Below are 18,676 nucleotides of genomic sequence, written 5' to 3' on the forward strand. Positions count from 1 at the left end.
AGACTTGCTACAAAATTCCATCTTTCAGAGAATAACTAGGATCATTATTAGTAAAACAGGTATTAAGTTTCAGCTACAAGATATAATACTTGGGACAAGGAAATGAGAGCCAGAACATGATAACAAAAGCTAAAACTGGTTGGAAAGTTACGGCTAGGAAATGCATCCTGCCATCCTCTAGTGCAGACTGGTTACATTAAGTGTGGCATACGATAGAAATGGAAGAATTTAAATATAATTAAAAAAAAAAAAGAAAAAAATCTGGTCTTACTTCCTTGATTATATTAATTTTACATTAATTCATCCCTATTTCTGTATTAAGCTATTTACCTTATTTTTTTCTATTAAAATATGATGTATATGTAGACCAAATGCATGTAAAACACTATACAGCCGTGGTATACGTATACTGTTTAAGAAAGGGAGCCAGAATTAGATACCCCCAAAAAACTATGCATCCTACAGGAAGAAAGAAGCTGAATTCTGAGAGCCAGAAGATATATCTATAACTTGCAGGAAGAATGTGAGCTGATGGACTGAGTTACAGGACATATGAAAAGAAGGAACTAAACTCAGAACTAGATTTACAAGGTACATGTTCAGAAATCTATGATGGGACACATATGCTCTATAGGGAACCTGAAACCAGTAACAAAAAGCCATAAGTTACGTTCATCATAAGCAGGAAGCACCAGTCAAAATGGTAGACCACACAGAGCAGAAGCAAAAACAATTTCAGTTTTCTGGATGGTTTCAGAGCTGTATTTTCTCTCACCCAACTTGATCAGCACCTGGTAGCAATAATGAGATCTGTGTCAATAACAAACAATTTAGACAGGATTGTCAGGCATGGAAAAACACCTGTCTGGTGTCATGGATTCCAGGGGCCTAGTGGTGGATCCTATAGCCTATGGATTTACATACATTTGCATACACTTACATCATTACTACTCTGTCTTTTTCATGCAGCTACTGGTTTATCTCAAATTTCTCCATTTTTTTCAAGTTAGCAAGTTCCACATCCTTGTCCTTTGTTGTGATCATGGGCCCGGGCACAAGGTTCAGCGAGGAATCACAGGCCTGAGGCTCCTCCCCGCTACCCCCAGTATACTGTGAAATGTTTATGACCAGGATCTTATGACTTTGAAGGTGCTGAATAGCTTGTTTTCTCCGAGTCTCAACTCCTGATGGGCAGCTACAGACCAACATTTAAGCCAGTTTGGTCCCTGGTTGTGCATTTTATTGCCCAGTTTGTCTCTTCAGCTCACATTTGTAAACTCCAGAGTAAATTTCTCTTTGGTTAACACTCTGGAGCTCAAAGAACTTTTCGTGTTTTTATTACATCCTTAATGATTAAAGGCAAATTTAAACCTCAAAACATTCCCTGCTGTGAGTATAAAAGCATGGCATCATATTGGGTAGATGCATTTAAAAAAAATTAAAAATTAGCCCTCCTAGAGTGGACAAATGTTTTTGGGTTGTTTAGGTGCATGGTGGTGTTAACAACTGAATAAATAAGTTGCAGTTCCTTGGGAAATCACTGGGTGGCATGTGGCTTTGAGGTGAACAAATGACTGTGAAGCACAATCAGTGATGATGCTCAAATTTCGCATTCAGTTTCTAAGTGGGAATTTAGGAAGTGATGGAAATCATATTTGGGATAGGAGTTCCTCTGAATTATCACTCCTGAGGTTACCGGTTTGTTATAGTAAAAGTTCTGCTCTGAACATAGGAAGATCCAGTTCTAGTGAACTCTGGGACGGCTTTGGGCATGCAAGGAACAAATGGTCTGCTTCACACTTACCAGTGGGGAGCTCACAGCATGTCTCCTCCACACTTGCTTGCTTTACTGTTTCAGTGCCTCTGACATTTTTCCTTCTACAATGAAGAAAAACAAATTCAGCCTAACACAGTACAGAAACATCTGTTTACACATGTCCATTTACAGGTGTTCACACAAATATATAATGCCTCCACCCTTGTACTTACACCCACAACTCCCAAAATACCTGCACCTCCAACCCACCCCCATGCATACTACTTCTCTTCCCTATGTAATAAAGACAAAGAATAGGTTAGCTGGTTAAAGCTTCCTTGTAAACTTTTTGTTTATTCTGCACCCACACTTGATTTAGGCCAGGAGTACGCTGAGCCCCAAACTCAAGTATAAAAACCCCAACATTTCCAAACAGGGGGAGCTACTGCTCTGCATTTAGTGCAGCTGCTCTGCCTGGTGATTTTCATCCCTGTCCAAGAGTTTATAATCAGAGCAGATGAAACAACAAAGCTGGCAACAGCCCAGGCATGGGAAGGAAGAAACAGACAACAAAACTAAAGGGGAAAGTGAAATTATCTTGATACAGCAATGTATAATTGATATTTCAACACAACTAGTGTCTACCAAGGTTTGCTTGAATAACAAGGAATGGCACTACCAGATTTATAAACATACTTTAGCTTGGATCTTTAGAGATTTTAATCACAGTTCTAAAAAGTTTGGCTCTATCCATATAAAACCACATCAGGACTCATTTTAAGTGGCACTTTCTAACTATGTTTCCCATGCTCCTTTTAAAAGACAGTTTAGAAAAGCCATGTCTGAGCTGCAGCAGCTATGTCTCTTAGTCAGGTGCACATCATCAGGATTCCATGAATCCAAAAGTTAAACTAAACCAGTCCTGGAAAAATAAATGTTGTTTCAAATTCAAGCACACCAGTCTTTTTGGGATTGCCTATGGTTCACTATTAATGGTAAAGTACTATCAACCCAACAGAGGCAATCACGGGAGCACTAACAGAAAGGGTGCTAATGATAACATTGTACCAGTGAGAATAAAATGTGGGGGATTTCTCCCTAATGTGTTGTGTGGAAAAGATCTAGGCAGCTTGGCATAGCCGGAATTGCTTGAAGAAACAGCTTACCGATTTTTCTTATAGCTGAGCCCATTCTCTCTAAAGCCTTTTGCAAATGGATTATTATCAATCTTCATCTGGGTAATCTGGGATGGGGAAATAAAAAAGAGAGAGAAAAATGGATAGAAGACATCTGAGGACGGAGACACAAAGCAGCAGCAAATAAGCAAAAGGGTTTAAGAAAAAAGGAAAGAAGAAAGAGGAAGAGAGGAAAAGGAGAGTGAGAGATAAAACATGAAAAGGAAGAGAAAAGAAGGGGAAAGAATGAGGAAGAGGAATGAGAGGAAAATGTTTAGTCATGCTGATACTCTCCAATATTTTGGTGCAATGACTAGTCTCACCCATCCATTTAAAAATGGAGTTTATTTGAAGAGCAAATGGGACAAGAAACTACTAAGAAGAAAATCCTTCTGGAAATCTGGAAACAGAAAATGGTGAAACCAGGGCAACTGCTGTCCTTGTGGGCAAGAGCCCAGGAGCAGACTACATCCCAAATCTAGTACTTAAATGTGCTGGTTCTTAGAAAATAGAAAAAATGCACTTGACTGTTAAGAGGTTCTTTGGTTTTCTCATTTTTGTCACCACAGTTACCCAGGAGAAAGCACAGAGAAATCACGCTCATCACATTCTTTTTCATGTTCAGAATCAAATTGGTAGTCTTGAAAATGAAGGGTTGAGGATGCCTGCCAGAGTCAACCATGCTATACTGCCTCCCAAGCATAGCGTTGCCCATATACCAATGCACCAGCACTGTGTGATAGTACAGAGAGTTGTCTTTCAGATGCCTGCCTGGTTAGCCTTGGTCTCATGCTCAGGTCTAATTACCAGGTGATTACCAGATGATCTAGGGCTGACCAGGACTTTTTCCTCAGGTCAGATTGATAAAAACCCAGGGTTTTCTGTGCAGGATGGAGCATGGATATTTTACTATGATAACCTGAGCATCTTGTTTTATTCTCTTGTTTACCTGTTTTTTAAGTTATAAGACACCCCAAGCCCTTATCAGGAAGGGCCACATATACATCGAATAAATAAAGATATCATCTAATTTTCTAGCCACTGCATTCTTGGTACTTCTGATCTCTAGCTGTGAGACACAATTTTAGCCATCTGTGGACTGAAATGTTTTAGTTTAACATGCATTGTTGAGATTGGTATATAATATATGGCTGGCTGAAATTTAGAGTGGAAGGTCAGAAGGGACTATTAGATCTAGTGTGACCCTTTATATATCACAACTTATTTAAGTTATTAAATCTCATTTCTGAAATGAAAGCATCTTTAGCTATTCCAGTACTGGGTTTCTCTTCAGACAAAGCCATGGTAAAATTACAAAGGATTCTTTGTGATGTGGACAAATGCCATCAGTTACATCATCAGACTTAAACATTTTCACTTATAATTTGGCAAGGATTTGACTCTAGGTCTCTACTAAGCCCCTTCATCTACATGAGTGCTGACAGACATGTTAAAAAACAAAACAAAACAGCGCTTTACCAGAAGAGGAATCACATCGGTTTGACTCGGCTCCCCAGAGTCTATAAAGATTGTGCACTTCAGCTGGGCTTTTTGGTGCTTTTATCCAATAGCTGATTGAATCACCTATTAGACAGAAATGCCAAAAAGCCCCACTGAAACACATGAGCTATACAGATGCTGGGTGAACCAGCTCAAACTGACACAATTCCTCTTCTGGGCATGTGCTGTGCTTGGCGTGGGAGCATGCTGGGCTGAAAGTAAAGTGAAGTTTTGGGTTTTTTCCAGGTCCGTAAGCACCCAATATTTTAATAGCTTTGGTATCTGAACCGTTACCCATCATATTCATCACTCATTAGCTCGCCAGGCTAATGCTCATTCTGCTTTGAGAGAAGGTTTATTTACTCTTCAGTGACTCCTGCTTTGTTTCTTTGGTTTGTGCCAAGTCAAGGAACAAGGAGATGGAAGAGGACGGAAAGAAAAGTCACCTCGGAATTTTGATAAGCTGTCACAGCCATAAATGTTGTTTCTGGGAACACAAACGTAGTCACAGCATTCCAGGGAAGGGTGAATGTGTGGCGGCTGGTCAGTACCACATGGAACCGTGGCTGGTATTTGTGCATCGAGTGCAAAATAATCTAAAGACAAAGAGAAACAACAGTCAGGAAGATCTAATAACATCATTGTCTCTTCCTCCTATCACTGCCAGCAGCACTCCATGGGCTCAGAAGAGCAACCTGGAAACACTGCAGATAGAGTGGCACAGTGCAGCCACACCCTACCACTTCTAAATAACTGTTCATGTGCTAAGTGGAATACAGGACCCTATCAGGTTTAAGAGGGGCTGCTTTCCAAAAAAAGGGGTGATGGTTAATGTCTTGACAGGAGCTGAGTCAGAGGCTCTAACAGACCTTTCCCACTCTTATTTCCAAGTGGAGCATAATTCACATTAATATCAATATCAGTGATGGTTATGAAAAGGGGAGAACAGTACTCTCCTTATCGTGTAAGATCAGCAGAAAGGTATTAGACGCCATCCTAGAACAGTTATGTGCAATGGCCAAGGCTACCTATGGACTAGTACTTTGCAGCACCACACTTCTATTCTACACTGAGTGTGGTGAAATGGCCAAGCTTTTCTTACATGTTCACACTGCTCCAGGGTATTGTTGGTGATCTTGAGTCTCTGGAACGAGATAGGTTCTTTCATCCAGTGACTGCCAGGAGCAGGGGAATCTGGATGGAGGTAGAAGTGGCTGGGGAAGTGGGGATCAGCTTTTCCAACCACCTCCCAGTGGCCACAGTGCCACTTATACCGTGCATTGTCTGAAGGTACTATATCCATCAGCATCAGGTAGAGAGAATGAGGATCCAGGCCTGACGCTATCATTTTGCAGGGTGGGAACATACGTCTGCAGAGGGGGAAAAGAAGAGTTAAAAGAAAGAGATTTAATTTTATGATTGATTACACATTACAGAATTCATCCAAAGGGGTCATAGTATCATTCTTTGGGGAGTGTCACTGTGCTATATGTAATCAAAACTGAAGATCCTAGCCAGAGAATACACTGAATTCTTTTATTCAGGATCTGGGGAGCAACCCTGGGGTATATATCTATAGAACAATTTAAAAGGAAGGAGTCTGAGCCACACCTTTGAAAAAGTACAGTGAGGTTGTATTACTGAATTATAGGTATCATATTAAAAAAGCTGTAGTACATGGGATATTTCATCCTGTGTGCTCTCCCATGGCTATGGTGTCACTGCTCTTAGTAGGCTGTATGGCATGGAATTTTTCCTTAGTAAATATTGTTGGACTATTGCCCACCAATGATTAAATACTCAAGTGCATATCTCAGCTTGGGTTGTGTGCAGGTAGCATGCTTAGACTCAGAACTCAGCATCACTTTGGGGGACTCAGCACATTGGTCACATCAGCTTGAGCAGCAATGGCAGACACAACACTAAGCTGGCTAGACAGGGAGAACCACTAAGAGACAGGTTAAAAAAACAGCTGCAGAGTGGCACAGCTGATGGAATCCAAAGGGATGCAGCCCAAGGTAAGGTAAGCATGGAGAGGACAAAAAAATTTGTGCAACAGTCATGCCTGGTGATACAGGTTTGTTCTCACCTGCCAGATTTGGTGATGATCATTTCAGTGCCAAGAGAGTAGAACTCCTCCCAAAGTGCCTTGTTCTCCAAAGAGAGATGGACCTTTCCATAGAATCCATTTATAGCTGCGGGGAGGCATCCCTTATTGCAAAGGGGGGCAAGTTGCAAGCTCTGAAGTGGAAGCATCTGGAAACAAGCGGGTGAGCCTTGGCACCTGCTGTATGGTGGGAGAGGGTCACACTCTCACAGGAAGAAGGGGAGAAAAGTAAATGTGTTATTGCATGCTCTAGAAAGCTGCCCACAAAGCTGGAATTGAAGCAAAGCAGCTTCAAACAGAACATGATAAAATAACACCCTAAGTTGGCCATATGAATCAAGTGGCCCTGGGCTAAGCAAGGCCACATTCTCCTCTGCTGATCCACTTCTACCCTACTCCACTACACAGACGTTCTGTCTCCTTCTGGGTTCACCTGCTCACATCCTGATTGTCTGTGCTTCAAGGTTGCTAAAGATCTGTGGCACAGCCCTGAAGATGAAATACTAGAGCTCCCAGAAACATTCAGAAGGTAACATGAAGGAACTGAATTGGAGAGAAACCACCATGCCAATATTCAACTGCAACAGAGGCCACATTCAATCAGTTCTTGGGCCAACATCTTCATTTAAGAATCTCCAGCACAAAGGGCCTCCAAATGCCAGGTTGGGAGGACAAAAGCCATGCAGGTTACACTGTCCTGAATTTTCTCTGAATGTAGGGGATGAATGATGAATGACACCTGCAAATCTGTTCTGCCTCTGTCTTGACAAATCATAAGCTAATTCAATCACAGACTTGAAAAGCTGTTTCAAAGAGGAAGGGCTCAGAGCTCAGAATCAAAGATTACCTGAGTTCTCTTACCTGGCATCGGTACTGGTGCCCTCTGCTGGTTGTCAAAGTTGCAGCTGAAACAAGGCTGATGTCTGTATTGGCATTGGTGCCTTGAGCTACTTACACACAGGTGTCCTGGGGCATGAAGCATCATGATAGAACCTGAAGAGAGGCAAAAGGGGTCTGACTCCAGTGCTCTCTAAGACAGGGGAAGAGCTTATCACTTGTTGAAGCAAACCTGCAAATTCAAAGGAATAGACGGAGTGAAACAGAGAGGTAAAAATGAGTGAAAGCGTGAAGGTAGAGTGAAAAAAGGGAAAGAATTAATGACAAGAGGCAATGGAGACAAAATGATAAAGAGCCAAGGATATATACAGGCAATGCAAGCTTCTGCTTTTGGTGTCCTCTCCCCAAACACAAGGGGACCTGCCATCAGCTTTTGTACCTAGCAAAGAAATAGCAAAAAGAAAATCCTATATTTCCACACATCATAATTCACAAAACCCCAACTGTTTGCTCCTTGGGGAGATGCAAAACTGCCTGAATGTTGCTGAGTCTCATACTACACTCCATCTACCATCCCTGCAATTGGGCCGGAGTTGACAGGGTAGGTGCTCACAAGGGTTTTATTCCCCATGAGATGTCTCTGGGTGACAGTGGAGGTACTAAAGCCAGCAGCCATCCAGTTAAGGTTGACAAAAGATTGATCCAGGCACAAATGAGGCTATTTTTCTGTCATTCCAAAGTGCTATGTTTACTGGCTGTTCTTCTCACAGCTTTCAGAGAGGTTCGAATGGCTCTCAAGGGAGGATGGGCCTTCAATTTATGCTAGCAACATCCTCTCAGTGCATTTTACTCCTACACAGTGGCTAGTATGCACTTGCTCACTTTCCAAGTCTCAGCAGATTCTTGCTAAGATCAGATGCCCATTTTCATTGCCCCTCTCTTTTCTCAGCTCAGATGCAGGAGATACTCTGCAAATGATATTCCTTTTGCCATAAGAATGCCAACAGCAGCATGTATAGGACAGGGGACAGGAGGGACAATGGCTGCTTTTTTCCCCTATCTCAATGTTAACATTCATGAAAGTACCAAACTGGTATGTGTAGCAGCTGCTTCCCTGCACTGCCCTGCCAATGTGCTCTAGCTTTGTTGTGGAGGGACTAACTCTGAAGATGAAGGCTTTGCCCTTTATTTATCACATTTCCTTGGAGGGTGCCCACACAACTGGTGGTACCTGGGACAAAGGCATTGATCCACCAAGAGCAGGAGCAGGAATAGAATCCAAAACCCAGCTGACTAAAGGTCATTGCATGAGGGTTACAGCCACTTTATAAAGGAGGTTTGTTATTTTTTTTTAAATAACACCCTTCCCACACACTGAAATGAAGCAAAGTTTATTATAATATGTTTCTGGAGATGAAATGGTACCAGATGGAAGCTGAAAAACATGCACCATCCGTGGGTGGGGGGGATCCAAAACAACTGAGCCCATTGTGGAGGCAGGAAATGTTTGTTTTTAAAATTAATTTTTGTACCAAAAGTTGTCCCAGACATTTCTCATCAGTGGTTCCACAGTCGCACATGGTTGGCTTCTGCTGCCACTGGAATCAATAGATGGTATCCCATTGACCTTGGCATGATCCAGAGTGGCCTGTGCCATTTAACAGATGTGGTGTCAATGCAGATTATCCAATATTGCAGCATGTAGACCCAAAGCCAGTGAGATACTCCAGGCAAGAGAAATGGTGGAGAAGAGAGGCCAAGAGGGCCCTGTCCCTGCCTTGATTACCCCCTAAGTTTGTGGCTTTGGACACTGTAAACATTTGGGTTTAGCAAAGTAATCTCTCTTGTTTTACTTGTAGGATAGTTACTTGACACAGGCCAGAGTTCTGTAATACCCTTGTCCCACAGGAGGGTCAGTATCCTTGCTATGAAGTACAAGCCAGCTAATCAAGTATCTGGAGAGTGAAGATGGGCACATGCTGCAGTGGTTTAGGTTTAGGTAGCGTCATCAGTGGGGTTCAACTTTTATAAAAGCAGCCTTGTCAACCCAAGTATTTCAGAATTATGAGTTTGGTCCCAAAAATAAAAATAATGGCTTAAAAACTATGAGTGCATTGTGAGTCCTGCTTATTTGCTTTCTGATATTAATCTTTAGGGATGATATTTCAAAGGCTTAGTTTTCATGAAAATAAGCAAACTCTAATTTGGATATAACCATTGACTCTAGCAGCAGGTTGTCTAAGAAAGATATCAAACACTGCAAAAATTGTGATAAAATTGCAGAGTCTGGCAACACTGCAAGAATGACTCAGGCCTGGATTCAATTTTACCCACCGCTCCAAATTGGGATGAGGGTCTCAGAAAAACGTTTCCAGTTTCTGCTCATCTTTTAGATGAATGGGTACAAATGGCTGAGAGTCATTGTGCAAGACTCACTGGCTGAGATTTTATTTAAAAAACATACAAACTAACTAAACAAGACTTGTCTGAGTTAGATTTGGCTCTCAGCCCACAGAGTTCATATGGAAGGGAATATGTTCCTTGTTTAAGTATTATTGCTTGATAGGAAACTTTTCCTTCCTTTTTCTTGCTAATTCCTGTTTTATCAGGGAGTTATAAGTAGCTTCTTTGGAAGCTCTGAATCACAGAACCACAGAAAATTAAGGTTGGAAGGGACCTCAGGTCTTCCAGTTCAACCCCCTGCTCAAACCAGGACCACTACCAACTACAGCATCTTAGCCAAGGCTTTATCTAGTCAGGTCTTAAAAACCTCTGAGGATGGAGATTTCACAACCTCTCTGCAGAACCTGTTCCAGTGCTTTACTGCTCTCCTAGTGAGATAGTTTTTCCTAGTATCTAACCTAAACTTCCCTTGTAACTTGAGACCATTGCTCCTTTTGTCATCTACCACTACTGAACACAGTCTAGTTCAATCTGCTTTGTAACAACCTGCTTGCAGGTAGTTGAAGGCTGCTATTAAATTCTCGGTTTCACTATTTCTCTTTTACAGTAGGCACAATAGTAATAATGAGGTTAGAGTGGGATTTTATGCTCAGTTGTCATCTGGTTCTACTTAAAAAAGTTAATTAATCAGTTTGGCCTCAGTATTTGCCTGTCAGCTGCAAGGAACCAAGGATGGAGCAGAAATCTGCATTTCTAATAATGTTGTCCTTTAAGTAGACACAACAGCCAATCAGCTGGCCTTTGTTCACAGAGAAAAACTCTACAAATAGAATGAGACTAGTGCAAGAGAAAAAAAACTTAATATGCAAATTCTGACTAGTCTGAAGACTTCCCAGTTGTACTGAGTACAATTTTCCACCATCTTCATTAGAAGCCAACCTCTCGAGCAGATGATCTCTATCAGTTCCTCAAGATCATTTAGTTATAAACGTTCACCAGTCAGAAACCAGCTTAAATAAAACCAACAAACTCATGACATTATAGACAGAGAGAATGCATCTATTTATGCAAATGCTCTGGGGTGTCTACACTTGTAGACACCCAGGCAGGTGTCTACACATGCAGGGAAGCGGGAGCAGATTTGCTGCTCAAAGCAGTCTGCTATCACCCCCACCAGCCCTGAATTGGCCTCCTGCAGCTGCCACGGGAGCTCTATGTTCCCCTTCACTGTTAGCCCAGCTGTCTCCTGGCAGGGGCTGGGAGATTGCTTCCTGCCCCTTGGAGCTGTCTGCCACTGGGGTGGGCTCTGCCATCACAGCCCAGGTGGGGACAATGTCTCCTGCCCTAGCAGCAGGCAGTATCTGGTCCCCGCTCCACAACTGTGGAGTGGGGGCTGGAAAATGATTGTTCCCAGCCCCAGTTGCCAGGGCAGAGGGATACCGTCCCCACCTGGGCTCCAGTGACAGAGCCTGCCCCACCAGCAGGCAGTTCCGAGGGGCAGGGAGCAATTTCCCGCCCCTGCTGCTGGGCTAATTGGGAGTAAATTTGTTCCTGGTTGGCAGTCTATACGTGCTGTACTGTGTGGTAATTACTCCCAAGTAAATTTGCTACTTGTATTTACAGCAGTGGCGATGTGTAGGGGGTGCATGTGCACCCCCTGAGAGTGCTGGTGCACTCCCTGTCAGGCCACGCTCCCTGTTAAGCCAGCAGGCAGGGGGGCAGGCGAGAGTGCCAGTGCCCCTCTGCGAGCACCGGCCAGAAGTGGCAGTGGGACTTGGTGAGTGAGATTAGCTGCAAGGCTCTGCCGTTGGTCAGTTTGATTGGCTGCCGGCAGATTCCCCCCACCCCACCAGGCAGTGGGATTGGCCAGGGGACTCCCCCTGGTTGCTGACTGGTGTTGGGGGGGGCACATGCCCCCCCCCCCAACTCAAGAGGCACCAGTCACCCATGAGGTAGGAAATTTACTTGAGATTAGAGCAAATTACTGTGCAGTAAGCATCTGCACATGTAGACGGTGATGCTTACTGAGTGCATCCACACATGCATTTGATGCGGAATCAGTTTACTCGTGAGTAAACGCTCCTGGGCAAGCATCTACATGTGCAGAAAAGCAGGAGCAGATTTGCTGCCAATGGCAGCAAGCTGCTTTCACTTCCTGGGGCTCTGCAATGGTCCGCTGCCACCACCAGGGAAAGCTGGAGGCTCTGGCCACAGCTGCCTGTGGCCCGTAGCCCTCTTGAAAAGGCAGCCCTGCTCTCTGCTTCCTGGCCTGCAACTTCCCTGGCCAGGAGCAGTGTGCACAGTGCAGGGGCTGCATGCAGCAGCTCTTTCCTCACCAACTCTTTCTCCCTGTGCCATGGCTGCTCCACCCCATCCCTGGCAGCAAAAAACAATGGCCCAGGATTCTGTTGACCATCACACTGGCCTGGCTGGCCTGCCATGCTGACCAGTGGCTGGCCAATGGCCATCTGGGTCCTCCTAGATCCTCTACATGCAGTGACTGCCTGCAAGGCTGCAGCACTCCATCCTAGGGCTACTGCCACCACGCAGCTGCTGCCTGGACCCTGTCTGGATGGCCAGAGGGACGCCAACAATGTGGTGCTCGACATCACTGCTGGAGCTGCCCTTGCCCACCTGGGCCTCCAGCCCCGCTGCCTCTGGGCCTGCCGGGCCAGCCAGATTGGTGGCTGCACATTGTCCAGCACACCTGGGACAATGAGCAGTGGCTGAAGGCATTCAGGATGACCCGGACCACCTTCCAGGATCTCCTGGGGCAGCTCTGGCCATACCTGGAATGGCAGGACATCAGCAAGCAGCTGCCCCTCCCCACAAGCACCCAGCTGACCCCCGCCCTGCTGAAGCTGGCCATGCCTGCCAGCCTGTGGTACATCAGCCACCTCACTGGCATGGGCAAGGCCACCACCAGGGAGGCTGTCCTAGAGATGTGTGGCACTCTCCAGGATGTGCTGGGGCATATGGTGCTCTGCGTGCACGACCCCAGGGTGGTGGTGGCAGGTTTCCATGCCCTGGAATTCCCCTTATTGCATCAGGGCCCAGGATGGGACCCACATCCCCATCACCTGCCTGCCTCATGGTGATCAGCCCTATGACAGCTGAAGGGGCTTTCACTCTGTGGTGCTCCAAGTCATTCTGGACCACCACGGGGGTTTCACACATGTGAGTGCTGGCTGGGTTGGCAGCACTCATGATGTGTCTTCAGGAACTCCACACTACCAGCCCTGGTGTAGAGAGGCCGCTTCACACCAGGGGTGCCAGACCTACAGCTAGGTGCTGTGATGGTCCCACCCCTCATCAGGGCCCCTGTGTACCTGCTCCTCTGACGGCTCATGCGGCACTTACACCAGCCAGCTGGACCCCTGCCAGACCCACTTTAACTGATGCCTGGGCTGGACCTGCGCCCTGGTGGAGTGTGCCTTCAGCTGCCTCAAGGCATGAATGACGCATGCCCCTGGTGGCTGGGGGGGCGTGGGAGCGATGGCGGCGGTGGGAGCATGCTAGCAGTAAATGGGGAAGCTCCCACAGACACCGCTGACACTGTCGGCAGTGGGGACGGGGGGTGGCGAGTGCCAACCAGGGGTCAGCGACATGAACAACACATGCCCCGGGTGGCTGGCGGGGGGGGGGCACAGCAGCAGTGGGAGCACAGTGGAGGTGGGAGCGCAGTAAGTGGGAGCTCCTGCAGATGCCGGCACCGGCAAGTGGCAACCACCTGCAGGCCTTTTTGTATGGGGTGGATTGCCACACTCAGGGGGTGCCTGTGCACCTGCATGCACCCTCTACGCATTGCCCCTGCTTGGCGACCGCCCAGATGCCAGCGGCAGTGTTGGTGGCAGCCAACAGCAATTGCTGGCCGCTTGCAGAGGTCGCTGGTGGTGGCAGGGAGGGGGTGTTGGCAGTGCCTTTTCACAGTGGGTGCACCGCCATGCTCAGGGGGTGCACATGCACCCACGTGCATCCCCTACACGTTGCCAATGCCTCAAGAGATACTGGTGCACCCTCACTGCCCACCTCTACTTCACTGAGGACAACCTCCCCAGGTCATCACAGCCTGCATGCTGCAAAACATCTGTGAGGCCTGGGGGGAGCTCTTCCACGAGACCTGGTTGGAGGTCGCTTGGCAGCAAAAGCAACACCGCAGCTGTCAGCCAAGCCCCCCATCCCCACTTGCAGCGCTGCCACCCTCCTCCTCCCCACTTCGGAGCAGGCCAACCACTCTCTTCTGCTGCTGCCCAGCCCATGGCACCTGGGCTCGGTGGGGTGCGGGGCTCCTGGATGACTGGGATGTGGAGCTGCCCGTACCCCTGCCCTCTCGGCAGGGGGCCTCTCGAGGGAGGTGCCCTGGGGCCAGCCTCCCCTGCACTGATGCTACACCCTGAGCATGCCCCTGCTATGCTTTGCAGGTGCTGCACAAAAGATCTGTTTGCACAGACCAAGGGTGACCCAACCCACTATGCCCTGCTGATGGTCACCCAGGTGCACCTGCATACCTGGCATGGGACCCTAAGCTTCGACAGCAAAAGGGGCAAGCCTGGGCTGCCCTGCAACCTCTGCCACTGCCTGTGGCTGTGCTACACATCCCTGGCCCCCACAACTGAGGAAGATACCACTGCTGGAATTGAAACCTTCCTCAGCATGTGAAATGCCTGTGCCCACCTAGCTGTGGGGGGGTGGCCTGCTCAATAAAGTTTTGTGCTGTCTCCCACATCCCTGTGTCCAGGGGGGTGGGGACGGACCCAGGGCTAGGGGAGTTCAGCCAGGCTGAGTGGGGAGAGGGGGCAGAAGCAGGTGCAGGGCAGGGAGGGCCCTGCCCCCCGTACAGAGCTTACTATGTGGCCGGGGCTGGCAGTTTTGCTTGGTCCTAGCTGGCAATGACAGCGTGAGGCTCCAAGCAGTGGAGGCACCCAGCTAGAGCCCCCCCCCAGGGAGGAGCTGGCACTGCTGGCGGCCTGCAGTGACATGGCCAGCCATGCCTCATGGTTGGAGCTGGGGCTGCAGAGCTGTTGTGGCAGGAGCTGGCCTGGGCTCCCCAAGTTGCTGGTGGAGGCTGCAGACGGCAAGCTCAGTGGGACAGGCTGCTCCAGGTGCAAGGGATCCTCCTCTGCTGACACATCATCACAGGTGCCAGGCCAGGGTGGGGGCTTGGGTAAGCTGCCTGTGCTGCTGTACACAGTACAGCTGTAGCCTGGGTCCCAAGATGCGAGGATGGTGGTCAGTGAGTTGCCACATAAAGGGCATGGACTTGAGGGCACTCCCCAACTGACAACTGTGGCTGGTCATGGTGAGCTGCTAGGCCCACAAAGACTTGACCTTTATATGGCACTGCCACACTGACCGGAGGTGCCAGTGCTCCCGCATCTAGCCTGACAGCTCCTCATAGACATGGTCATTTGAGGGCCCACCCCGCTTGAACTGGCGCTGCATCTCTACCTCACCCTACAGTGCCACGAGGTCACCAGTCTCCTCCATGGACCAAATGGGGCCCCAGGTGGTGGGCATGGGCGTAGGCACAGGCATGGGGGAGAACAATGGCATTGGGGGTCCTGGGCCAGGTCTCTGGGCCTCCGTGCAGCTGTTCCTGTGCTGCCAGGTCTGGGCAGCTGCCTGCAGTGCCCAGTGCAGGGGCACAGTGTGGGACTGACAGCCGCGTGGCAAGGCAATGCTCCACAGCACCTGCAGGCTCTGGGCAGGCTGTTGGGGATCGGCTTTGGACAGCTGGAGCTAGCCCTGGTGGTCAGAAGCTGCGTGCAGTTGGTTCTGGGGGCTAGAAGGCCTGGCAGGAGCCTGTAGCACCCGGGAGGCCTGGACGGCATGGGCCTGGCAGCTGCATGGCATTGCAGCACCAGGCAGCAGTGCCGGGGTACAGGCAGGGTGGTATAGCTGGCCTGTGGCCTGCCCAGGGGGACACAGGAGCCTGGAGGGGCCCCAGGGCTCAAAATGCTTCCAGGCTTGTAAGGGCCTGAGGCTGGGGAAGAGACAGCCCAGCCCTGGGGCAGAAAAGGCTCCCAGCCCTGCCCTGGAGCTAGTCTCAGGCCAGCCCTCTAGTGGCAGGGCCTCCTGGTTGGTGTCTACACGTGTGTTATTGTGCAGTAATTAATCGCGAGTAAATCTGCTACCTGCATTTGTTATTATGCAATGAAGTGTCTTGTGTAGACTTGCCCACTGCACACTAATTTGCTCTAATCTTGAGTAAGTGGCCTGTGTAGATGCACCCACAGGTCCACATCTGACTGAAGTATACAACAGCTCTTTTACCAGAGACAATCAGAGCTTAGTAGAACTCCAATAACTTCAGTAAGCAGAACTACAGCAAAGTTCTCCTGCTGGACCCCCTCCTTGAGACACAACCATTAAATCAGCACCGATATTTTGGAAGCAATGGAAAAATAACAGAACAATCCTTTTAACGGAACAGAGCATCAATGTCTCCTACTTCAGAAATGGGTTGCCTTGTGGTTTATGTAGCAACAGGAGACCATTCTATTAGGTTAACGTGCAAGCTCCTTTGACATTACTTCTTAAATCCAGTCATCTGGATTTGGATGATTCTCTTCCTTTATGGTTGTTTCAAGTAAAAAGAAAAAAGGACATAATAGATGGTTACTAGAACATCATTAGGGGTTATGAGATTTCCAGCTGGGGGAAAAGGAAAAATTACAATAAGTTTTGATTAGAAGACTAAAAAGAATTTGCATTTCTGTACTGATTCTCTCCTGGATATCAACTACTAAACCTAGGGGTTCTCCAAACAATTAGCAGCAGAGTGCCCCATAAGCCAGATGTTAAACAAGCAGACAGCACCCTTGTGTGTCTTTGCCAGAATCTTGCTGACAGGAAACTGCCTATCATCCACTCTGATAAAACCCAAATAGATCCCCAAATTCTGGCTGTTCAATTCAGTCACTAGTCTAAAAATCAATGTCGATGATTACATCATGTGTCCACAGAAAACAGCAGAAAGCAAGAGACTGGACCAAATATTAAAAGATAAAATTCCAAATTATTCCAAATGCAAATATCCTATCTTGTTTGTTTATTTTTAAAATCAAACTACCCCAATTAACTGAGCAGAAGTGACTTGACTGTAGGCTACACAGCATGCCTGTGGTGGCAGCATAAATAGAACTCAGATTTCCTAACTTTCAGCTCTTCATTTTAAGCCATTAATTCAATGCCTTTTAGTACAAAATAAAATAGAAATCCATAATGACAAAGTCCAATGCTGTATGGCTGTAAATGGTTGAATTTCCACCTTGTGGGAATCAGTAGCTCAATCAGGGGTTTCATACTGTGCTAGTGTGAAAATCTAGTCTACTTGGCCAGGTAGGATATAGCATCATAGAAAAATAGGGGTGGAAGAGACCTCAGGAGATTTTATAATCCAAGCTCCTGCTCAAGACAGGAACATCCTTGTCCCAACCTTCCCAGATAAATGGTTGTCTAACTTCCACTTAAATGATCTGTCTTGAATAACTTATCTGGGAGCATCAGCACCATTTGGGGCTCTAAGATGCGAGGCCCAGAAGATCCAGGAACCTAGACCTGCCTCAGCCATGCCAGGGTTATCACGTTAAGATTAGCTGTCTTACCTGACTTTACAGAGCACCCTGAGAACCACAGCAGTCAATAGATAGGCAAGCTGTAATCTTCTCAACCACAATGGGCACAGCTACACATGCATTAATGTGCTTTAGGTAATGCACATTAAATCTAGTACCTCTATTATGAGATACCAGAAAGATGTGCATTAGCCTATTTTAATGCATATTAGCTAAAGAGCACGTGTGTGTGTGTGTGTGTGTGTGTGTGTGTGTGTGTGTGTGGTGTAGACATGCCCAATGTTGTTTAGAGTCGCTTAACTGATTACTGGCTATTGAATCAACACTTTATGCAAATTATTTTTTGTAACAGCAGTATCAGGGGGAGCCAGAGAGAGATCATTAATTTATGTCCCCTGGAACAAAAGACTTGGCACTTCTTGTCTTGAGTTGCTGAGGCCAAAGATCAGGTTTTGGGCCCACAGGGCCTATCCTTGTATTGCCCCCCACTCTATGGAGCCCATGGCCAGTACAGCTACATTACATAGGCTGTCACATCCTAAAGCTCATACCCCTCTGAACCAATTAGAATCCATGGGCATTTATGCACATACCTTTTTGTCCCACAATGCACTGGAGATCCGCCACTTCAGAGTATAGAGATGAATTGAGTCTGCGCTCCACATGCAAGCTGATGCAAACTACGCCATGCTGCATTGTGTGCAGTTGTATAAGTGGTGAAATGCATGCCAGCGCACAGAAAATGGCGGTGGTGTACTTTTGAACTAAAATACCTTCTCTGTGTTTTAGTTCAAAAGCGCACTGTTGCCATTTTCTCAGTGCTGATGCACATTTCAATGCTTATACAACTGCAAGCGACGTAGCACCAGATGCTTTTCAAAGCACCTGGTGCTGTGGTGCCTGCATGTGTAAAATGAGTCCATGTGCCACCCTGTCCTGCCTTCTGCTTGATTTCAGACTCACACAGCTAACTACCTCTCATTACACAGTCAGGAGAGGACTTTGGATAACAGGGTTAGAAAACCTGGCCTTTTGAGATGTCTCACATTCCTCTACAATGCCCTGTATTCTCTTTGGGACACTAACATAGAAGTGACACCCTTGAAGACAATCAGTGTGACTAGTCTCGGCCATGGTTATCCTGATTTAGATGAAAAAACTGAGGAGAATGACTCTAAGGACCGCAGTGCTGACAGGACATTATCAGATCCTCTAGTGCCATTTGCACAGATTGTAGAGATGGCAATTGAAAAAGTGATTGTTCCAACTCCTATAACAAGCAGATCTGCTGGTGCTGTAAATCTGGGTGGTACTAGAAGAT

At 47.0% G+C, this 18,676-nt stretch overlaps 1 protein-coding gene across 1 annotated transcript; it reads right to left on the bottom strand.

Annotated features, from left to right (window-relative positions):
• Positions 1–713: 713 nt before the first annotated feature.
• On the bottom strand, positions 714–7,523 carry LOC102372216 (T-box transcription factor TBX6-like). Its single transcript, XM_025199345.1, has 7 exons — positions 7,400–7,523; positions 6,521–6,743; positions 5,534–5,801; positions 4,878–5,027; positions 2,923–2,999; positions 1,805–1,878; positions 714–791 (listed from the first exon to the last, which is right to left on the bottom strand). Exons 1-7 carry the CDS (start codon positions 7,521–7,523, stop codon positions 772–774), a joined length of 936 nt encoding a protein of 311 aa, XP_025055130.1. The 3' UTR covers positions 714–771.
• Positions 7,524–18,676: the final 11,153 nt, after the last annotated feature.

The sequence above is a fragment of the Alligator sinensis genome, unplaced genomic scaffold, assembly GCF_000455745.1.
Source record: "Alligator sinensis unplaced genomic scaffold, ASM45574v1 scaffold505_1, whole genome shotgun sequence".
NCBI lineage: Eukaryota > Metazoa > Chordata > Crocodylia > Alligatoridae > Alligator > Alligator sinensis.